At 36.5% G+C, this 25,174-nt stretch overlaps 1 protein-coding gene across 7 annotated transcripts in view; it reads right to left on the bottom strand.

Moving 5' to 3' along the window:
* LINGO2 (leucine rich repeat and Ig domain containing 2) overlaps nucleotides 1–25,174 on the bottom strand; it is a 684,882-nt gene that overhangs the window by 64,752 nt on the left and 594,956 nt on the right. The window contains exon 1 of one of the 7 annotated variants that reach the window (XM_039347802.1): nucleotides 6,258–6,755. The exons of the other annotated variants lie outside the window; for them this stretch is intronic. Coding sequence (XP_039203736.1) covers nucleotides 6,258–6,323 — 66 coding nt within the window. The 5' untranslated portion in view covers nucleotides 6,324–6,755. Of the gene's footprint in view, nucleotides 1–6,257; nucleotides 6,756–25,174 lie in introns of those variants that run through there. 7 annotated transcript variants of the gene reach the window in all.

The raw sequence follows: 25,174 nt of genomic DNA, 5'->3' as shown, positions 1-25,174 counted from the left end.
TTATTGCTTTTAAAATAATGAGAAAAAAATGGGAACGCCAAAGATAAAAATACATGCATTGTCAAAAAAAGAAGAAAAAAAGCAGTGTTTAAAAAAAAATACAAAAGAAAACAAATCATTTTAGCTGTAAATAGTTAAAACTCTTCACATAGTTTAATATAAATATTATTCAAGTACATGAATACATTTATACATTTATATCATATTTTTAAACTACTGTATTTTGTTTAAATGACTCCCCTATTTCATTGTATTTGTCCATAGAAAGTCTATGTCTATATGTAATCCACTCATAGATGGCAAGTGCAAACAATCTTCCATCCACTGGTAAAAGGGGCCATACATTTATCTTTCCAATACTGTAATGCCAATCTTTTGGCTATGATAAAGCCACAGAGAATCCATTTATGTTGTCTCATTGTCAATTTCTAAGTACTAGGTATGTACCGGCAGTTCAAAAGAGTACTGTATTATCATCTGAAAATGTTAGCTTTTGTTGTACAATTATATTTATATAATCCAATACTTTCTCCCCAAATTTGATAAGTGTTAGACATTGTAAAAACATGTGTTTTAAGGAAGCATTATCCCTATCACATCTCCAACAAAATGCTTTTTGCAGTCTTTTTCTATATAACTGTAACAAAGTCCAAACAAAGTCCAAATATCTTTTTTGTATCAGTTGTAATTTGAGGTTCATTGACACTCTTGCTACAGAAGTTAAAACACTCTCCCATTGTCTAGGTAACATAGGAACCTTTAATTCTTTATTCCGTTCGTTTATTAACATCTCCATATCATACTGATTAATAGATAACAAATATGTATAGAAACTAATAGTAGTTTTTTTAAAAAATTTTAAATGACTTAGCAAGTTATTCTAGTATCTCAGAATCTGAAAATGCTGCTGGTCCAAACAATGTTGTTAAAAAAATGTTGTAATTATGAATATTGTCATTGGGTTATATCTAGTAGATGTTATTTAACATTCAGGTATGTTAAAAAACAATCTTCACATATCTATCAATATGTCTAAAGTCAATAAATCCACTTTCATCCAACTTTTCTATATTATCTTTCCCCCACTCTTCATACATTTGAATAAAATCCACAGGTGCTCACAGTTCTAGATAAAGGTTTGATTGGTATAAAATATAGATGATGTTTTAGCATATATTTATTTAATCAGTCCATTCTACACCTTTCCCTCAGCATGTGGTGGCTGATGACAGTCTATTTATTTACTTCTGACTTCTTACATTTACACACATTTTCCTCTTTTGTTCAGGAAGAAAAGAAAAGAAAAGAAAAAGCATACCCAACTAGTTTGCACCAATCCTATTAACTATACCTCCCTAGACTTTTCCATCTTTGCAAACCATCTTTGTTTCTACCATCTTCATAGATTAAATTGCTGACCTAATTATGCTTTCTCAAAGTACTTCTTATTGATTTCAACAGGAATTCCTTCCAAGTAAGTATCACAATTTTTCCTGAACTTTCTCAAGCAAGAGAAGAAGGTCTTGTCTGTTTTTATTTTCAATTTGTTGCTTTTAACTGAAAAATTCTATCTTACCTTTCTAATGAATATTGAATTGGGTCAACTTTGTCTTGAGTTTTTATATGCCTCTCCTCGATTAATATTTTTAGGTCCTAAAAATATTCTGTAGGAATCATAGCTACCCCTCCCAAGTCAGTAACTCAGGAATAGTATAGAACAGTGGTGGCAAACCTATGGCACGGGTGCCAGAGGCGGCACTCAGAGCCCTCTCTATGGGCACGCACACTGTCACCTCAGTCCTAGGCCTTCAGCTGGGTTTTATAAAACCTTTTCTCTTTAGGCCTCCGCCGCCATGTGCAAAAAAAAAAAAAGGTTCAATCAATCAGTCATTAACTTCTCGCGGGAAAAAAAATCTTGCAAAGTTGGAATTGATTGATTGAACTTTTTAGTCCCACCTAGTCTGCCATTACCACTGCAGCCATGCCCAGCCAATGGGCCATGCCCGGCCAATGGGCCACACCCACCCAGCACCCAACGATGCATAAGTGGGTTTTGGGTTACAGTTTGGGCACTCGGTCTCTAAAAGGTTCGCCATCACTGGTATAGAAAGTATAGCATTGCACTTAGATTAAGTATTATCCATGTGCTTTCTGATTGATTTTGATATCTTGACATATTGGATAATTTTGTCTCATTGGAATTTTATTAGCACATTCACTGTTGAGTTCTATGAAAATTTTTGGATTGTGAATATATCTATGTCAGCAGATTTGGGCAACTTAAGGTGTCCAGGAGTTGCATTTCATACTGGGGAGCTGAGGCCTACAAAGTAAGTAAAGCCATACTATTTATTGGGATGGAAGTATAGGTAGTCCTTGACCACAATTGAGCCCAAAATTGTTAAGTGAGTTTTACCCCATTCTGCAACTTTTCTTGCCACAGTTGTTAAGTGAATCACTGCACTTGTTAAATTAATAACATGGTTGTTAAATGAATCTGGCTTCTCCATTGACTTTACTTGTCGAAAGATGGCAAAAGGTGATCACATGACCCCAGGACACTGCAACCGTTATAAATATGAGTCAGTTGTCAAGCATCTGAATATTGATCACATGACCATGGGAATGCTGTAATGATTGTAACTGTGAAAAATGGTCATCACTTTTTCAGTGATGTTGTAATTTCAGGCGGTCACTAGACAAACTGTTGTAAGTCGACCTGTAGTGGAGTGTATCTACCCTTTAATAGTGATAAGGCAATATAGGTCATACATTATAGTTTTCATGTATAATATTTCCCATCTAAAAATGACCATTTACTGCACTGTCAATTTTCAGCTTTTATTGGACCAAAAAAAGAGAACCGGCTGAATGCGCTAATGAAGATATATAGCCCAAACTCAGCATGGCTAGTTGTTTAGGGAAATGAAACAGCTTTTAAGAATCTGCTGTTCCTATCAAGGGTCTAATATTTGTTTCATAAGATTAGCCATAGAAGATTGAGAATATGTGTTATGATTAGTGTAAGCTGATTTCCGATGGCTGCTGAGATATTACATTACGCTTCCATTGGAATTTGGCCTCAACTGGATATAGAATGCTAGATTAGTTGCACCCTTGATTTGACCTGGCAAGTAATTCTTTTATTTTAAATTCAATATCTTTTTTTGTTATTAAAATATTATTTTGGTGCTCTGTTTGTCTATCGAACATGTTTTTTTCATCCTCAGCATAGTTCAGAAAGAATATATCGTTCATGATAGATCTCTGGGGAATTAGGCCATACAGTGAAGTTAATCTAGGTGATGTCATAGATCAATAAGGGAATACTTATCTCTGTAGGCCTTTCTTAAAACAGTGTTCTTTCTTCACAGCTGCACAATTGGCCATAAAAAATATGCAATGTAAATTTATGAGTGCTCCATGACAGTCATTTTTTCTTGATTTATTAAAGTTGATATGAATTAATCATTGGTTTATAAATGCAATATTTATCTGTTATGCAAATGCCATTAAACCAGGATAGTTCTTAATTATCTACAGTTTCCCAGTTCATCAAAAACAGAGAAATTATGTTCTTTTGTTTTTGAACAAGCCCTGACATTAATCCAATTAGAAACCCATACTAAACTATCCTAGCTTATTTCAAAGCAGGCATGGAGTTTCCCCACTGAGAAAAAAAAGAGAGAAATTACGGCCAATTAAAGATTTTCTGACATAATTGCAACTCCTGCAAGCAAAGAAGCTGTACAGATAAGCAAAAGGTGTAATTATGCTTTGGCTTATTAAGCTGACACATGATTGTCTGAACTTGGTATTTTCAGTGGTATGTTCCAGGTATACTTGTTCCAATTCCAATTCTCAAATCAAAACAAATGAAATATGGAAGGAATATTACTTTCACCATTTAAAACATGACTCAGCCACTGATGAAAAGCTCTTTATTTTGCCAGTGTCTTACAGCACAAGGAAAGTATTCAGCTCCCTCAAGTTGTATGTCTCTAATATCATCCCATGATTGTACTGTTGATTTCCAGCGAGCAATAATGTATTATTCATATTTTTCCCAGAGTTCATCAATGTCTGAGCTTATTATTCTTACCATTTCCCAGAATAATAGAGCATAGCAAGACAATTTATCTTCCACTACAGCCCTGTATGTGGGTAATGTAGACTATACAAGAATATTAGGAAGAGGAAAAAAAACAATTGTATTTAATCACCATCATTTCCTGAGAGATTTGGGATACCATACAGCTCTCTGCAGCTCTCCTCAGTTGCCAGCTTTAAAAAAATAACCTATCAGTAGAGATCATTGGAATCCAAAGGCTTCAGAAAATATAAATGTAAAATCAAAATTGTCAGTAAGTTTGAGGAAGTCATTGCTATCCTAACAGCCTTGGCTTCTTAAATGAAAAGATGAATAAAATATTAACAGGATGGTTTAAGTCCTGAAGTTGAATAAGATCATCTTACTACCTCATGGCTTTGTGACTTTGTCCAATCTCTGGCTCTCGTATCTATATATCATACCACTTTCTTTCCCAACATAAAAGACCTGGCTGGCATCATTGAAAAAACAACCATGTTACAATCTGAGAAATATAAGAAGAAAATACCCCCTACTTTAGGTATTTTTATGTTTTTTTAAAAACATCCTTCTTTTGATAAGGCAACATTTTGATAAATTCTCAAAAAAAACCCGAAAATCTCTCTAGTCCACAGCAGACCAATTCAATAGGCACAGCTGTTCTTATTCAAAAAGATACTGTTTTAAATTTTTCTCTGAGTAGCTAATAAAGAGGAGAAGATGCTAGACCTAGATATTTAGCAGCTCCGCGTGATCAAACAAATCTAGCTGTCTATGTCACACAAAAATATTTTTTATTCTCAAATGCTTTCCATCCCATTTGTAAAGGATTCTGGAAAATCTTCGTACATTTTACGCCCGTATCAACCCAATGATTCCTCACCTAACCTTGATTAATATAAATGTCAGTAGAAGTACCATTATAGATTTAGGAAATACAACAAACTTTCACTGGGAAATGGAGAAACAGAAAATTGCCATCAAGTACAAGGCTCAATTTTGGATAGATTTAAAATTAAATGGTTAATAATGATAACAATGCTGTTGCACTTCTTTGATACACCTTGTAATTACTACCAAAATATTTGTCAACATTCTATTTAAAATTGTTTAAGATCCTTTACTGTCTGAATGAGGTTTACTATTTTCACTAAATGCATATGAATACTGATAAAATTAAATCTCTTCACTGGAAATTCTTCCTGTGAGAAATATTAGTGATAAAAAGATCAATCTATTGGTTCATAGTGTTATTCCACATTAAGCTGTATTAAAAAGAGACATTCTACACAAAACTATCTAAATGACATTTTGAACTAAATTTATAAGCGTGTTTCCCCTTATATTTCTAGTTATATGTTATTGCTTAAAAAATAGAAATTCTGATCTGATGGTAAATTTCTAAAGTGCAGTTCACAGATTGCACAAGATCTTCACGTAATCCAAAGTAATACTATTCTGTACATTACTTCACAAAGGTTTTTAGCTCTACCTGCCTGCTTTTTAAAGCAGCTCATATTTCTTTGGTTAAAAGAGGAAAAAGAACATTTTTCTTTGACTGTTTCAGAATAGTGGCATGATAGACAATGCTGGTTAATGCTCCGGGATTGTTAGAAGTATAAACTCAAGATACATGGAGACCAACAGATTGCTGTTACTGTTCTCGGACTGTATTGTGATCAAGACTCACTGTGTAGCATCTCCCAAGTATGTCTATTGTAATATAGCAGATGTTGAACTGATGCCCTCTTCCGTTATAGCAATTATGATATGGCACTAGCTGAAGAGGGTGGAAACTTGCTTAAAAAGAAAAAAGAAAAAGATGCAGGCAGAACAAAGCCACTTATAATAGGAAATCATATAGTTCTGTCACAGTTTTCCTGTCCATCTGAAATACACAATTGTTTCTGCAATTCTAAAATGCAGATAATATGTGGAGTACTTTGAAATGGTTTTTTCCCCCGAAACGTGTGTGGAGCATGACAGGTGTGCAACTGCTGTTAAAAAACAACAACAACAGGACGGTGGCTTTTCTTTGTACAATGTACAACCTTCCCCCTCCCCTTTTAACGCTATCCTTTCTCTGGGTGCGACATGAAGCGCAACAGCATAAGTACAGACTGAATGGATTGCATTGCATTAGCTCAGGTTGCATTTCAGCATTTACCTTCTGCTTCTGCTTGAGACAACAGACAATCCAAGATAGAGGCAGGGATTGCTGAGGATCCCACATTTGACAGCTTTTTTCCAACCATCCACCTCACGACTCTCTCTCAGTGACAGTTTTCTTATTTTAATCAAGAAAACAAAAACAAAGCTGCATCACTTGTGCCTGAAATGGCAATCTCTAGAAAGCCTCCTTATTACAGACAGAGAAGAGAAGGACGTGCTTCCCTATACATAACAGTATTTAACAATCGGATGAAATCAGCTTTACCTATGAGATCATTCCTCCTGAGAGAACGTGCTAAATGAGGCAGATGCAAAGCCTTTGAAGATATTTCTTAGAGAACTAGTGCATAAACAAAAACCATATAAATACACTCACATTTATTCTCTTCAAAGCATTATCCTATCATATAAGTTCATTGATTTCTATGGGAGCGTTCATGTAATGAGAATGATTCATCTGGCACTCCTGCTAGGTTCTGCTAACTTTATAGTAAAGAATTTCCTCTGATTTGGATACCTGTAAAATGGCATATTCCAGCACTGGTGTTTGAAATATCAGACATAAAGTCACTGTGGTGCCCTTACTGTTGTTAAGACTGAGGGATTCAACAAGTGTAGCCCTCCAAAACATTTGTTTATGTCTTCTTTTAAGGTTAATACACAGAGCTGGTTCCTGGAATGGGTTAAATCAGATTTAGGGAGGTCTTGGGGGTGCAACACCTGTCTCAATATTGCTTTTCATGCAATAAGACTCTCCTCACCCATAATTTGATTGTGGAAGGAGCAGCAGACTGAGGTGTGTATACCTGAGACCTGGATGGGCCAAGGGGGGGAGGGATTTTCCTCTCACAGGTCTGCCTACCTGGGTTTCAACTTTGGCATCAGGTGTGAGCCTAAGATAGGGGTGGAATAGGGTGTCAGTTGCTATTTGTAGAGAGTAAGGAAGATGATCTTGTGGAAATATGCAACTCAGTGATTACTTCGGTGGCTAACACTGATGATGTTGCCTAGTTTGGGTAAAAACAACCAAGCTCAGAGAGCGTCAAGGACCCCACATTTCAACCCTGAGCTACAATATTCTCTTTTATCGATATGCAACTCTGTTACCAGGATGACAAGGGGTAAAACCACAATAGACAGATAATATTTGGAAGAGACAGATATCTTCCTAATTCATTAAACTATAATTAAGAGGAAGAAATATAGAATAATCAGACTTGCAAGACTGAAGTTAGCCCCACTACATAGAGTAGATCAAGAAATCAAGTCAATAGGAAATCTAAAACTACTTTTATTAAGATTGTCCACAGTAACAGAAACTTGCTGAGAAGGGGTGACCATCAGGAATAATATTCTAGCTGACTCTGTTAGCTTTTCAAGTTTTAGGCCAGATAGTTAGACAGTTCTACTGCTGATGTAGTTTTTCATGGTTGGCATGTGTTGTTTACCTTGAGCATCATGGGTTATAAGTTGCATCTCTCTCTCTCTCTCTCTCTCTCTCCCCTCTATCTCAATCTAATCTCTCTCTGTGTTTATCTCTATTTTAATCATCTCTATATCTATCATTATCTATCTATCTATCTATCTATCTATCTATCTATCTATCTATCTATCTATCTATCTCATTTCTATCTCTATCATCTCTATCTTTAATCTCTATCTCTTTCTCTCTATATCTTAATCATCTCTATGTCTATCTCTCTATCTGTATTATCTATCCCCCCTCTCTCTCACCCTCTCTCTCTCTGAGAAGACTCTTGGGTGTATTGTAGACTGCCAAGAAAACAAAACAATGGATCATTAAACAAAAAAACCCAGAGTTCTCACTTGAGTCACAAAGAAGATGTGATCAGCAACAAGGTGGATGGATTCAGTTAGAGTGGCAATGAGACTTGAAAGAACAGGTTAGGGATAAATTGTCATGAAGACAATCTATGTGGTTGTAGAAGTTGAATATGACTGATGGCACATAATCAACCAACCAACCAACCAACCAACCAATCAATCAATTAATCAAAATAAATCAATACTTTTTAAAACACTCCTATTACTTAATGTATATGTATGTTTATTTCAGTATTTGTGGTTAACTATTCTAATCTCTTAACGCTGGTTAAATTTCAAACTGCCATATTATATGCATTTATGGTTTCTGTGTTACTCTATTTGTATTTTGTCCCAACTATATCATACCAGATAGCTTTCTTTCCAAAAATTACTCCAGTTTTTGTTTCATCATAACTACAGGAAAATATGCAAAATATCATTGTTAATACATTATTTTTTTTCCTAAACTATCCTTAATCCCTAAAGATACCAGGGTACGAAGAACACATTCACAGCTGTATGAAGAACATAATAGTCATACAAAATAAAATCAGCAGTGATGATTAAAATTAGTCATACAAAATAAGTGTATAACAACAAAAATGCTACATAGGAAGTTGCCTTAGCCAGAGTCAGAATAGCCCAGTAAATTAACACCAGAACCTTGACTTAATATGGTCCCATCTAGCTATATACAATACCTGCAAATGTTGAGATTCAAGTTTCAGAATAGTCTTGCATATTATAATAATCCATGTGGGATGCTATTCAGGATAGCAATAACCAAGATATCCCTGTCCACATGCTTAATGACAATGATGACTAGTATTATCGAATGCTCTCAAGAAACTATCTAATTTTTCATACTGAATGTAATTAATCCAGAACAATCTTGAGGGATACAAATTCCCTGGATATGAGAAGTCCTGGTCTAGAATCATTTGATTTGCCTGCACCTAGCACATAACCAAACCCCAATTTCAGTTAGCATCTGAACACACTGATCTGTTTCAGTTATTGATGGCCATTTGAAATATCTTGCTCAGGAAGGAAATGTTAATGTTGGGAGTAAGAATTATTATTACAAACTTCTATCATTCAAGAGGGTTGCATAAAACTCCAAAAATATTTTTACTTGGGGTCTGGCTGTAATAAGGCATTCACAATTGGACAGGTTCTGACAAGTAGATATCTGCACACTGGAGGATGCATTGGTTGTGAAGCCATTTAGTGACCTAGATTCAGCACAATAACATGTTCTTGCTTGTATTAGTCATGGTTAGTCTGAAATTTGCAGTAGCTGCATCCTAGGCATCATATCGTCTGTATTTCCAGTAAATTAATTTGGCTCTGCAGAATTGGAGAGAATGGTTAGGAAGAATTACTGTATGTTGGGAAAGTTCTAGACTGCATTCCATAGTTAGGCAAGAGGTTGGTAGTTCAATGGCCATATGTTTTAGTTCTCGTAAGAGAAGGAGTAGGGGTAGAGTCAAAAGAGGAATCAGCCTGGAGTCATTACGTTCTCACAAGTGATCTAAGTCCAACCTCTCTTGAATTCCATTAACTCTTATCTAGCGTCAAATTAATGCTAACTGAAGCCAATTAGATTCTCATGCATAGGCATGAGCAATAAATTAGCTTAATTGGAACTTAACATGTGGTTCTGATCCTTCGTGTCTGCCAGTCCTGATGTGAAACATATCATAATTTACTTTCCATCCAATTCTCATTGTCAGTCCATGATTTACAATTGTTCCTACATTCCTCAAAATAATAGCAATCCTGATTAATCATTATCATCTGAGCAGGCGCTGTTTCACACTGTAACGTCATTTTAATCATAACACCTTCTATTTTAATCATCAAGATAGAATTTGCTTCTGCTGCTCCATTAACATCTTTAATTAGGAAAAACAAAATGTTCTAATAGCAATGGATAATGTATTTTAAATTCTAAAATAATAGAATGAGCATTTCTACCATATATATCCCTAAGTAACAGTTGCCCACCTCAAATCGTTGAAGCAACATGATACCAGACCTAGGGTGCATTGCGTCTCCTTGTACTGATGTTGATAGAACCTATTTATCAGCCTCATTAAAAATCAATCTCTGATCATTTGGGGCTCTTCTGAGCTTCAGGGTTCTTGATTTTGAATAAAAAAAATTCAGCCTCTTAAGAGTTACAAAACCTGTATCCCAAGGTTTTAAGTCACCTTGGGCTGGATGAGAAATGGGCAGAAGGATGGTAGAGATCACTTTAACCTCTAACCCAGCATTAAGCATTAAACAGAAGCTTAACAATTGATGTTTTTCTGCTGAAGGAAATAGATTTTTTTAAAGATGATAATAAGATATGGCATCTGGATAACAGCAATTACCTTTTGCTCTCCAGATTAAATAGTCTGCACTGTATACCCAGAGACATAGAGTAGTAAAAGATATAAACCAATGGGAAAACCCAGGTGCATGCATATACAACCTAGAATGAGACAGTTGCAAAAGCAGGCATACATGGTGGAAAAAAAGAATGCTGGAAATTTAGAAGATGGATGGCATTAAGTAACAAAGCTGTTACAGAATTTAGTAGTTCTGCTATAAATACTTTGAAACCTCCTCCCAGAGGGGAGCAACAGAAACAGACCTTGAAGTGGCTGAGTGGGGTCTCTAACAATACTTCAAACTCTAAGCACATAGAGCTTATAAGAAGTATCCTGAATAATAGAAAGTGAGCTTCCTATAATCTTCACAGCTGTCCTTACACTCTCTGTATGGACCTTCTATCTAACACTGCTACCACCAAATCAAACAGTGATGCAGTTTGTTAAACCGCTCTAAATCGTGCCTCTGTAAAAAGTGGCCAGGACAGAAGGAGAAAGATGTGCTGTTCTCACCTGACACAAGACATGTAAACGCTGGTTTGCACGCTTCACTAAAGATAATGTATGAAGAGACCAAGTTAGATTGTCAGTTATCTGCACCCCTAGAAACTTAATACTATTGACCACCTCCACAGCTACAGCCTTGATACAAAGTGGAGTATGACTGTGCTGGCTCTTTCTAAAATCAACAATGATCTCCTTTGTTTCATTAAAATTCAAAGCCAGATTATTTTTATTGCACCAATCTACCAAAGCTTTCACCTCCCTATAAGAATCTTCGTTATTATCCCAGATGACACCCACCACTGACGTGTCATCTGCATATTTCACAATATGATTTGTAGCAGACTTGGCACAGCAGTAGCTATAGGCCAGTTCCTAACAATCTGTTCTCCAGTGAGGGCTTCAACAAGTGATTCCTGGTCTGCTTTAAGTAGGAAATGCAGTTTATTTTTTTTATCTATGTCAGGTGTCATTTTGAAAGAAGTCTGTCTCAGTTGTCCTGTAGAATGCCTCACTTTAGGAAAAGGGCAATCCTGATGATTCTCTTGGGAATCTGTGAGATTCTCCCAATGACTTTCAACGACATCAACTAAGATAGCCTCAGGCCTCTTGACCTGAGATATACAAGCACTGTCTTAAAATAGTTCTCTTCTCCCTTGCATGATTCATTTGAAAGAGTGATGCTGGGGGATTTTTGCTCTGCTCCATATTAATTAAGCTATAGACTTCTCCAGGGCTCTGTTTTACCCCTGTGCTTTTAAACATCCAATTTAAAGTCCTGAAAGAAGTTAACAAGTGACGTGTTGTCCACATGACCTGATGTGATATGACATGACATGACACAAGATGTGGCTGTTCTTCAGCATTATCTCTTCTTTCCACCCAATATGGCTGATGCATTAAACCAGAATTTGTGCACCTTAATGGATTTGACCAGGCCAATAAATGACACAGTCAAGACAAAACATATAATATTCGCGAATAGATAATCTGCTGTGTTAGATTATGGTTACCAGATCTCAAAGTTCAAAAAAGACATTTGTGTGTGGTTTTGCGGAACATTGACTAAGTTGCATACTGATTTTCATGCATTTTTCATTACTTGGCCCCCTACTACCTCATCCAGTCATTTTGATGGGGTTTTACTGTGACTTATTTTAATAACATATAGGTAGTCTTCTAATGATTATAACTGAGCTCAAAATTTCTGTTGCTAAGTGAGACAGTTGTTAAACTGAGTTTTGCCCCATTTTATGACATTTATTGCCACAGTTGTTAAACTGAATCACTGTAGTGGTTAAGTTAGTAACAGCATTGTAAAAGTAAATCTGTCTTCCCCATTGACTATGTTTGTCAGAAGGTCGCAAAAGATGATCACATGACCCCGGGACACTGCAGCCATCATAAATATGCCTGAGTTGCCATGCATCCCAATTTTGATCATGTGACCCTGGGGATGCTACAGAAGTCATAAATGTGAAAAATGGTCATAAGTCACTTTTTAAAGTGCCGCTGTAACTTCTAAAGGTTACTAAATAACAGGTTGTTAAGTCAAGAACTATCTGTAATTTTTGGGGGGGATCAACTTGATTTTAAAATTGCCTTCTACTTGATGTTTGGGGATTTCCAAGTTTTGGAACTTGGAAGTCTGTATTTTTGCAAAGGTCTCGATGATAGACTTTATTCAGTAAAAAAATAAAATAAACTTCCAAATTCACTGAAGAGATGATATATAACCTAGGAGCTGTTGCTAAATTATGCTGAAATTCAATGTTTTGTAGTCTTTGTTTAATAAGCTCCATGGTTTTATTGTAATCCATATTTAGAAGAAAGTGAAGCAGTTTTTTTGTTATTGTTACATACTCTTCAGATTTATAATTATTGCATATCAGGACGAGAAGAAGCCCAGTGTGAGATAATTGATTCTAACCCAGTAAGGTATATTTAATTGCCAGGCTCTTATTTCCATGCTAATCATCCTAGCATAAGCACAGAATTGGAAACACTTCCAGGTACACAGAACACGGCTCTCAAAAAGTACAATTCTTTCACAGAGTTGGAATTTAATTGCAGAATGCTATTGGATGCCATAAAGAAGCCAGGCTACCGAGTCTGCAACAAATAATGCAATGTAATGGCTACAGAGATAAGATGTCTACCTTAGCTCCTAAAAAAAAATCTTAAAATGATTGCCATATTTGTCTGTGCTGCTATAGTGGTATAATTAATGTGTTCTGTTGGCTATCTAGAGGCTTAAAAAAACTACATTTATTAAAGCAACTAACATGTTCTATTGCTTCTCTACCTACTGTGCAAATATATCTTGACTTACTACCATAATGGAGTATGGAATTTCCGTTGTTAGTCATGATGGTCATATAGCACAATAGTCCAAAGACCTCCTAAGGCTAGCTTGAATCAAGGAAACAATTACAGCATCGTTCACATGTAAGAAGCAGGAGAGGTGTTTGTCTGCTAATTTAGGATCATGTAGACATGAGTTTTCAAGTAGTAGATAAATGAATTAATACAGATAACACAGAGATGTGGTACAAAAATGCATCATTGTTTCATTGAAATGAAGATGAAAAATGATTCAGGGACAAATGTCCTCTTAGCCTTAGAGCAAGGGTCCCCAATTCTCGGTCCATGGACCGGCACTGGTACACAGCATGCCATAAACAAGCAAAGCCCCATCCAAGGCATGAAGGCAGCATGTGAAACCACACCCCCTCTGATCCGGGGAAAAACTACTCCCCACGGAACCGGTCCCTGGTGCCCAAAAGATTGGGGGCCACTGCCTTAGAGCAGGGGTGTCAAAATCACAAGGTCATCTGACGTGTCACGACCTATCATGATTTTTTTTCCATTGCCAGCAATAAGGTAGGCGCAGTTTCAGCATGACGCATCTGGCCCGTGTCTGACAGTTTGACACCCCTGCCTTAGAGTATAATGGAAATCAAAATACCTTTGGGAAGGAATTGCCATAACTCCTGGCAAAAAAAGAATTAAAGGCCATGGATTAAAATCATATTATTAAGATCATATGAAATGAAATATTCTTTATATGTATTTCCATTGGTGAGAGACACTCTAGCTTGCACAGAACTTAACATATTTGAGGTAAAATTAACTTTGATTGTTCAATTGTGTCTTAAGGGCCAATCTGTGCCTATATTGACCAATATTGTCCTTATGTCAGTAAAGAACATATCACATTGCATGGCTACAACTAAGACTAATTATCCAGTATATTATCTTTCTGAAAAACATTATGTGAAATCCACCACTTTACCAAAAACCATGTTGTGTGGAAGAAGTTAATAGTTATGAGGCCATCTCTTGATAATACTGTAGGCCACACAGAATATTGTGATTTGTAACATTAGAGGAGTAGATGGGAAAGAGCGTGCATTTATGAATGAAATAGAACAAAAAAAAATTGTGAAAAAAATTGTGAAACTAAGTGACAGGGGAAGGAGGTAAAAGATCTAAATAAACATTGTCTGGTCTTATGGAATGGAGTTAGTAAATTCATGATGGGAAGAGAAGATGTTGATTTAACAGTGAACTGACTGGCTAAAATATGTGTCAGAAAGTAGGAACTGGTGTCATCTGATGGTGATGGGTATGTAACAAAATAGGAATTCATGGAATGGCAATATTTGCATGTTATGCTCTTGTGGATAATGATAATCAAAGAAGCAGAGATGAATTTTAGGAAAACCAATTAAGAATTTTAGGAATCATTAGGAATCTTTATTTTTGGGAGGGGAGTATATTTTGTTGAAATATGCCAATGGAGGAGTGGGAATGAGACAAAAGAGGGCCACAAAAAAGTGACTGGGCCATTCTGAGACCCAAGAATGTACAAGAAGGGTGACTAGAGAACATTTGCTTAGAAAAAAAAGCCTGTTGCCTTAAATAGATAATTCATGTGGTAATTTATTAATGTATTTAGTTAGAAAAGATGTGATTGAAAAAGCATGATTGACTTTTTATGATGAAAATTTCAGAGAATTAGAAAAGGATGTTCTTTTCTCTCATGCCTTCAATTTCCTTTTTTAAAAAAACAAACAAACCCATTTCTTTCTTCTTTATTATGCTTTGTTCAATATTGCTTGGCACACAATGTATGCTCACAGACGTAATTAATCGGCATGCTTTTCGAGTTTATAATTCTACCATTTAAGAGGTGATAGTTAGAATATAAATGTTCACACTGAATGTTGGAATTTGAGTAACTGGCTGATAAAACATTCATTATAAAAATCAGGACACATGGTACTTTGTTCCTTTTATTTGCCTTTTCTTAAAAGCACAAACCAATTCCTGTTCTCTTTGTCATTGTTTTTTATCCTGTCAAAATAGTCCTAGCTTTAATTTTCTTCCTCTGTACATTTAACATAATGTAATGTATTTCTATATAAATACACTATTGTTAAAAAGGCATAGATGGGTTGGGAAATTTATGTAGGGATAATGGAAAGAGAATTCTCTTTTCAACACATTGCAACTTTTGGATAATTTTATTGCAAGCAGAGTATATTTGTTTTAAGTTGAATACCACAGCTCAGAGAGGTTGCAGTAATTCTTTTTATTCAAATCACAAAATGTATAGAGCTTAAAATAATGGGTAATTTTATGCAAAAAGCAGCGTAAGAGTGTGTTTCAATTTCTTTCAATTGTGCAATTTTGTATGATGGCCTGATCCCCAAATAAAACAAAATTGCCCAAAGCACACAAATTGGCAAATCTCATGAATTTTCAACATTATTACTTTCAGATTTTTTGAGATCATGCCTACAAAGTTGGCCTTCATTCAGATATTCTGGTACTCTTATGCAAGATGTCATGAGATTTTAGAATTTTCACGAGATTTTTTTAACCAAGACTCATAAACTGTCTTGAAGTTTGCAACTGCATAAATTACCACCATTATAGATTTCAGTTTAATTTGGGAGATTATGGGTATTGAGGTCAGGTAATGAAAAAGCCTGTATTTGATTAATTAAAATATTTCTAATCCATCGAAGATGAAAACATCTTAAAATGTGTAACAAACATTGCAAATAGTAGCAACATACGGAAATGATAAACTACAAATTACATCAGACTAGATCAGACATGTCAAACTTGCCACATCATGTGATATCGTGCGACATATCAGAGCTTTTTTGCCATTGCCAGCAATGGTGTGGGCGTGGTTTCCTCATGACGCATGTGGCCCGCGGGCTGGCCGTTTGATACCCCTGGTCTAGATGAAAACTAATCAGAGACCAAGCTGCTGTTATAGGAACTCTTGTTTCAAAATATGATCAGGGCTTTATGACAACCTGACTGGGGGGAGAGCTATTACAGGGTTACCTTGGTAAACATCAGTGACCACAGGGTGCAAAAATAAACAAAATACTTTGACTCAAGTTTCTGAGTCTCAATTGTTGGGAAGAAGCGATAAGAGAGGGCTCTCGGTCTTCATGTCCTATCTGACTAAGATGCCAGATGAAACAGATAACTGTTTCATCATCTAGAGACATTTCATATTTGTAAGGATGCATAATTTCTGCAGAGATTCATCTCAAAATGATGGGCCTTTTATTTTGCACTCTGTTGGGGTCCTTAGCTGGAGGTTTGTGAACCACTAATGATAACAAGTTAAATCTTCCACTCTTCTTAATCTGGCCTTGGAGATTTCGAAGACCAATTGCATAGTAAGTGAGGAACACACACACACACATCCAAAATGTTTCTTGCTGAATGAGTAAGGAGGCCAGGGTATCTGCAGAGTGTGATAAAAATGTCACAATAGCAACCAAAGCTATCCAGTACACATAAAAAAGCATGTGAAACTTTGATCACACCATTGCAGTCAGCATCTTGACTTTTTTTTAATCAGTGTCCTGTGGATACGCCTGGAGAACTAGAATGTTAATGTTAAACATATGAAGTACTGATAAAAAAAAATACTGGAGTGCTTCGTTTTTACTTTTCAGCTTCAAATATTGTAGCAATAGATCCCATGTGACTGCAAATGTTCAGACTGGTGATAGCTATTCCTACATTAAGAGAGGAGGCATAATGCTCACTAAGATGTATTTACCACCCAATATGTATTTCATTTTCTTATTGCTATAAATATTCAAACTAACAGACAAAAAGATTATTTATAATGCTCCCCCAAGGCACTGTCCAATCACAATCAAAATGAAAAAGTACAAGCTAACAACAGTTAAAATCACACAAAAGTAATAAAATTGATATATTTACAATTACACTAAAAAGAGCATTTACTCCACGATAAATCCTAAGCCTACAAACCAGGTACCTCTATTGTCTAACTTTGCTAAAAATTTATAGCAAACCCATCCTAACCTTTTAGTTTTCTTGCCATTCTCAGATTCTACTGTACTTGCAAATACTTCTACAGACAGTATTCTTTATTAAACAAAGTAAATTTTCCAAATTCATCCTGTTACTCTGTTTTGAGCACGAGAACAGCAGATTGAATGCACAAGAATTTTTTGCTTTGGTTTTAACTTTAGTGTCTTGACCAAATCAAAACAAGTCATTAATACGAGCTGCATGGTAATAGTGGGAGTTATACATTGTTGATGCCTTATATTGTTTAGGCTAGCACTAAACGATTTACCCAGACTCTCTCACTCTCTACTCTCTCTCTCTCTCTCTCTCTCTCTCTCTCTCTCTCTCTCTCTCTCTCTCTCTCTCTCTCTGTGTGTGTGTGTGTGTGTGTGTAGAAGGGTGTATTTATCCAGATTCTCTCTCTCTCTCTCTCTCCCTCTCTCTCCCTCTCTCTTCCTTTTTATGACCCTGTAATCTCTTGCTTTGGGATGGGGTTGGGGTGACTGAATGGAACTGAAGGTTTACTGAAACATTGTAATATTTCTTCTCCATACTCCTGATTAACGTTTATGGTCTTCTGTTTCAAGTTTGATTTTATTTTCACTTTATCTCTTATTCAATTTCTTTAAAAATGTTATAAATTCATTCTTATGATATTCTCACACAGGATTCAGAAGAGAAACATTTATACAACTAGGAAAAGAGTCAAATCTGTTCCTCAGACTATAGCAGAAGCTTTCAAAGCTGATCAGCTGAGAATAAAATGAGGTTTAACCTTGATGTGTGTGAGGGGACAAGACTTTTCTAAGCTCTGGAGGATACTAGGTGTCTTCCCTGTGACAATGGAAAACAGCAGGAAAGGAGGAGGGCCAGCCTTCCATCCTTTCGAGGTAGGTAAAATGAGGACCCAGATTGTTGGGGGCAATGTAAATATATATATATATACATTGCTTACTGGTGTACACCGCTTAGAGAGTGCTTGCACTTAAAGAGGTATATAAGTCTCATAAATAAATAAATAAATAAAGAGATGCTTCTTTGCACTTGCCATTGTGATGAAGGACCTTTATAGTAAGTATGTTATAAGAGGTAATAGCAAGTTATTGTAGCAATAGTAAGTTATAAGTAGTACGCACCGGGAGCAACAACAGTGTTAGTAGCTCTTCCTTCTCCCGTTCCTGTCTTCCTTCCATGTCACTGGTGGTTAGGTTACTGGTGTCCATGTTCATAAACCAAAAGGATAGGAATTTAACTTGAACGATTGTGCCACTGATTGGAATAATGCTAGCATAAGGACCCTTGAAAGGCTTGGCCAAAGGGAAAAGATTATAGGATGTTCTCATTTGTAATAGTATTAAAAAGTGATATAGTGTGGTGTAGGCTGTTCTAGTCTTACCATAAGCACAAAGGAAGCTAGGTGACCTTGGCCCAGTCCCTTTCTCTTAGTTTTGGGGAGAAGGCAACTGCAGACTGCAGGGGCTTGTCAAGATACTGTAGTTTGCAAGAATCAGACATGTCTGAACAGAAAAGAAAAAAAGTGACAGTGTCATCAATCTATAATCAGAATAACTGATTTGTAACGTCTCGTTTTGTTTTCAATCATTGTTAGCCACTTAGCGTTATGTATAGGTAGCCCTTGACTTCTGATCACAGTTGTGCCCAAAATTTCTGTTGCTAAGTGAGACCTTTATTAAGTGAATTTTATCCCATTTTACAACCTTCCTTGCCATAGTTGTTAAGTGAAACACTGTAGTTGTTAAGATAGTGACACAGTTATTAAATGAATCTGGCTTCCCTTTTGACTTTGCTTGTCAGAAGGAGGCCAAAAGTAATCACTTGACCCAGGGACACTGCAGCTGTCATAAATATGAGTCAGTTGTCAAATGTCTGAATTTTGATCATGTGACCATGGGGATGTTGCAATGGTCATAAGTATGAAACATGGTCATAACTCACTTTTTCAGTGCTGTTGTAATTTTGAATGGTCATTAAATAAACTGTTGCAAGTCGGCAACTACCTGTACGAATGAATGAATGAATGTATGCTTGCATGAATGAATGAATGAACAAATATATGAATGAATGAATGAATGAATGAAAGAATATATTCCTTCTTCCAACATTGTGGACTGAATTTGGACTTTGGCATAGATTACATTTATTACATTACGTTTTTCCCGACATAATGAGAGGGTTTGTTCATTTTTTATCTACAACCTTTTACTTCTTTTGCCAGAAATCCTGATGCTGCAAGAGAGAGGGAAGACATAATGCTAGGAACTTGGGGCACATAAACAAATCATTAATAAGGGAAAGCAAGAGTTATTTCTGCTTTGGCTGTCAGGTAATAAGAGTGACTCTTCGGAAAAAACTCTAATGGCTTGAAAGTTGGATGGCTGTTCAGGAGCTCAAAACCTGAAAGAGAACTCAGGCAGAGGAAAAAAAAAAGAACCCCAGAGGCTCAAAGGAGCAACCTCTGCAAAGAAGTGTGGACTTTTTAGGAGAAAATAATCTGAGGAAAAATTTGGCAGGAGGAGAGAAAGAACAATTCTGACACATGGTTTGCCTCCCACATCTCAAGCTTTTCCAACAACACACTCTTGTGTCCAACCTCAATGCTCACCTTGAGGTCAATGCAACACCTCTTCTTACACTTTGTATTAGTAATAGTCCTTGCTTCATTGTTCATTCTGAATTAAGAACAATGAGGCAGGGACTCTATGGTTGTCAAGGTGATGATTTATCTACATATATGGCTTATAAGCGCAAACAAAGAGTAATTGTTACAAGGAATTATGTCTTGCTGTAGGCACTTGAATGAGCTGCAAGCATACCATGCAAATGGGATAAACTAAAAAAAGAAAAGCCTGATTATGGTCTTAGTAATCAAGTGAAGTGGATCTACAAGGATGAAAATGTTAATCATTATGACAACTTTCGGTCAGCATTTGGAAAATAACATAGCAATAAATAATATTATTAATAATGGAGAGGATTATACACGTACTCCATTTATTTTTGCAGAATATAATGAACATGACCTTTGATGCAAACATGCTTTTCTGTCCTAGTGAAATGAATTGTTTAGAGACAGGAAAGCAAAACTGAGGTTAAAAAAAAAGTAATGGGAACAAATGAATGATGAATAATCATAAAGATGAGAAAATCTATATAGATTTTACTGCATGATTGCACCATGGGGTGGAACAAAACTTCTATTTGCAATTCTTTTTAAAGAATTCTTTGTAAAATAATTCTCAACACCAAATTTACCTTTTTCACAGCTGCCACATACTAGGCCAATGCCACTACTAAGCTATTAGACAAAATGTCAAATCTATTTCCTGTTCAGTCACCATCAGTTCAGACCCACTGATATATCACAGCACACACATTTAATAGAATAGAGATTTACCTCTTGAGAACAACCACAACTTTTGAAGGCAAGCCGTTACACTGGTTAATTGTTCTAACTGTCTAAATTTCTCCTTAGTTCTAGATTACTTCTCCTCCTTGGTTAGTCCTTGTCCTACCTTCAGGTGTTTTGGAGAAGAGGTTGACCCCCTCTTCTTTGTAACAGCCCCTTAGATGTAGGAATACTGCTATCATGTCATTCCTGATCCTTCTTTTCACCAGACTAGCCATACCCAATTCCTGCAACACTTGTCTTTATGGTTTACCATAAAGCAAATAAGAAAAGTGACAACAGAAGAGGGGAAAAACAATGGGAAAAGGCTTCTACCCCTAATAGCCTTCTGCTCATTGTCCAACTTCCAGCATCTCTGGGTTCCTTGTCTTGAATGGAGGATTTTCCATGCATAGGGTTTTTTTTTCTTGAATGCAGGTAAAATTTTCTATGGATTAAGAACATTCCTAAAGCAAAAGTTCTTGATTGCTATTCAAATATAGCCTTTTGTCTGTGATAGGCAGATTCTCCCTGTTCAGCACGGTGCAGGGAGATATGGAGATCATGGTAGATACTTAAGTTTCAAGTTAGCATTTCCATTTGGGCAATATACCTGAATATATATGGAAACATGGCAGACACATCGGTTCCAGGAGATGCAAGGTTAATAGTTGCCTTAGAAAATATGACCCCTGTGATAGCTAGTGGTTTTTCATAGTTTTTCCAAACCATCCAGCTTTCTATGATTATTTTCCAGGCAGAAAAAGGTACAACAAAGCAATATATAATATATTCTTATTACTCCCATGTATGGCTCTGCTTTGTAATTCTATTTGGCAGTTCCAAGATTCACATTCTGAAAACTGAATTTTATCGCTTGCCTAGGTCATTCCACTAAACATGGGATAAGACTAGTAGTATGGGCACTTAAGGTTTGTGAAATCCTGTGACACTACAGAATATAATGTGTTCTATATTGGCTGATCCTAAATGAAATCAACCCTGACTGTTCTTTGGACAAACAGATACTGGAATTGAAGCCCAAATACTTTGGCCATCTAATGAGAGGAGAGGATTCATTGGAAAAGCCCTTGATGTTGGGAAAGATTGAAGGCAAAAGGAGAAGGAGATGGCAGAGAATGAGATGATTAGATAGTCTCATTGATGCAATGAACATGAATTTGGGCAAACTCTCAGAGACAGGAGAGGACAGGGAGCCTGGCATGCTATAGTCCATAGGGTTGCAAAGAGTCAGACACAACTTAGTGACTGAGTAACAACGACAAATACTTGTCAAATACTCGTAAGCTGACAAAATAGTGAAATAAGATGAATAAGATTGTAATTTGTATGATAAAAACTAACTGGCCAAAACCTCAACTTTAGAATAGAGCAGAAAAATGAAGTTATGAATATTACATGGATAAAAAATGAACTGATTTAAACTACTGAGTTGAACTTTCTGCTATTGTCCATTCTTGACTATTTGTCCTAGCAGAACAATGAGCCCATACAGTATACTTGCTGTCCAAAACACATGATTTTGAAATTTAATTACCAAGGTTTATGCAATGCTTACGATTTTTGCCTGATCTTGCATGTATAAACTAAATCTTTCGGAAAATGAGTGGAGGAAAGATAGAATGCAAAGCAGCAGAAGAAAACAATATTGAAACAAATTGGAAAGCTGAACTAGAATTCTAAAGTACCATCCCTTTAATCGTGCTGTGAGTTCCTACTCTTTCATAACGAGGTAGGAAAAAATAAAGATGCCAATAAAATAAATCAACTGAAACAGTTTTTATTGGGTAAGGTCATCTGCATCTTAAAGAGGGAAAAAAGATAATAAAATATATTAGTTACAATTCCTTCATGCTGTGAAACAAAATGAAATAATTATGAGGTTACATAAACTGAAACGTTTGCTGAGTGGATGATTATAAACCATGTAAGCTTTAGAGGAGAAATTTGAAGACCCAGAGGAAGCCATGTGAAATCATTAGACGAGAGGCCACACCATACATCAATCTAGAGCAGTGGTTCTCAACCTGTGGGTCGGGACCCCATTTGGGGTCGAACGACCATTTCACGGGGGTCGCCAAACAATGCAGTCCGCCATTTCCCCCCCTTTTCCTTAACTGTGCTACTCCCTTTTATTCTATTGGCTTTTGAAAGCCAATAGAATAGCCTCTCTTGAATAGAGTCTAATTTTATTGGCTTTCAAAAGCCAATAGGAATTGTCTAGGCTGTCTCTGCCCTGCTGAGCCCGCCAAAAGTCCCATTCTGCAAACGGTGCTGCACCAGTTGAGTAGTCCTCAACGTACGACCGGTTGGGGGTCGCGGCATTAAAAAGGTTGAGAACCACTGATCTAGAGAAAGGATGTGGAATAAAAAACAGAGTCTCCAAAAAAAGTCCAGTGTTCACTGTATGTACTTTGATTCAGTAAAACATTACAGTATCACACTTGGCTCCTGTGTTTCCTTCCATTAGGCAACAGCTTCTGCTCTTCATAATTCATAAAAGTCTTGCAATCGAGTAGAGTAAAAGGTGGGTGGATGGATGGATGGATGGATGGAGGACTGGGACACATTGGCTAATTTCTTCTTCATGTTGCAAAAGATTTCCCCATTTTTCAGAACAGCATTTGCTGGAGTGCAAGGGTTTAAAAAACAGCGGGAGGATGTTTCTTCCAAACTATCCCATGAGTAAAATACTGAAGTTTTATTCCACCCTGCTCTAGAGAAGACCTGACCCCAATCATCACTGAGTCCCGTAGATAGGATCACCCTTAAACGTAGGAGAATGTATTACACAAAGCACATTCATTAAAAAGCATACTTAAAAAGCGCTTTTTAGGTAGACAAAGGAAGATGTTTGGTTTCTCCAGTCAATTGCCTAAAAATAGAGGAATGATTTCAGGATCCCTGAAGTTTCTATCTGTCCCCAAAAGGAACATTTTTTCTTTACAGCAATAGGTCTCAACCTATGGTGCACGGACTCCTAGGAGGCTATGATATGTCACAGGAGGTCCACGAAGGCCTGAAGAAATGTTATGATTTAAATCTTGAGTTACGTTTTGGGGGGGTCCACAGCCATGGTCCGTGGCCAAAAGGTATTTAAAAGGGGTTCACGGTGAAGAAAATCGGTGAGAACCACTGCTCTCCAGCATTTTTAAGGTTCTGCAGCAGCATTGTATATGAGCAATATTTCTGCAGAAGATGACACAGGGAAAAAAGAATTCAACTTTCTTCTCTCCAATGCTACAATCCTTAGCACAATCAAGGCCCACACAGCTGCTTTTTCAAAGGAAATGAAGAACGTGAAACAGGACTTTAAAACAATCCAAGTTTAATAGACTGTGTAGTTTGATCCTCAGGTGGGTTGTTTTCAAACATGATCCTCTTTTCGTTGGCCAGAAGCTCGACTGATGAGACTATGAGACCCTTGATTTCTTGATTAATCTTAGGAGTTTCAATATAATTTTGAAGACTGGGTGTGTGTTTTACCCCCCACCCTTTCTTTAAAATCAGTGACTATGTTAGTTTGGATCCATTCTGGAGATTTTGAAATTTCCTAATTAGCTCTTGATTTAAAGTTATGAGATACAATCAGAATATGTATCTCTTCTTATTCTACAATGTTCTGCAAACATCTATTTGATTCCCAGGCTCAGAGAATATCCTGCACAAGTATGTAAAGGGTAGAGTTGGTATTGGAGGGCTGTGAAACACATTTTGTCACTTGCCACACCAGTTTGAGACCTCTTGGTGAAATGTAGTGCTTGCTGCTCTGCCATGGAAAAGGTTTCTCTGACATATGATTTCACCTTTTATTGCAGTCTATAAATTAAACCATCTGTCTGTCGGAAAGGCTGGTTCCCTTTTAAGATAATTTCTGTTCCTGTAAGGAAAGTTCTCTCTTTTTTCCTAAATGTTATACAAGAAAGACACCTAAGACTAGAAACCATAATGGACTCTCTGGGGCTGAGAGACTAAAGCAACTTCTGTTGTACACCATTCATGTAGTCTTTCAGCCGTCAAGTTTTAAGGAGAATCAGAGCAAAGGCTCGTCAAGCTGGTTTCCCCCCAATTTGCTAAAGTTAATGCAGTGCTTTTAGCTCTTCTTAAGAAATGGAGGCCAGCAAGGTTGCTGATCATGCTACTTTCACCTTTACTAACTGCCAGTAAAAACAACATGAGGTAGATTGCAAATGTAACTATCTAGGTCTATTTGCTTGCATGGCAGGACATTGAAATTATTATTTTCTCACTATTTTGTTTTATATTTTCTATTCTTAAAATCGCCCTTGTAGCACATTCTGCAAGAGACATAGTTTATAACCAAAGGTAAACTACTGTATGTAGTGCTTGCTGGCATCAATCTGTTCAATAATGTCTCAACTGGCACCAATCTCACAACCTCATCTAATCTTA

Source organism: Crotalus tigris, unplaced genomic scaffold (genome assembly GCF_016545835.1).
Source record: "Crotalus tigris isolate CLP2741 ecotype Arizona unplaced genomic scaffold, ASM1654583v1 scf7180000018101.4720394464:4744507, whole genome shotgun sequence".
In the NCBI taxonomy this organism is placed as follows: domain Eukaryota; kingdom Metazoa; phylum Chordata; class Lepidosauria; order Squamata; family Viperidae; genus Crotalus; species Crotalus tigris.
Note: the sequence above shows the minus strand (reverse complement) of the source record. Positions and strands in the feature narration are given on the sequence as shown.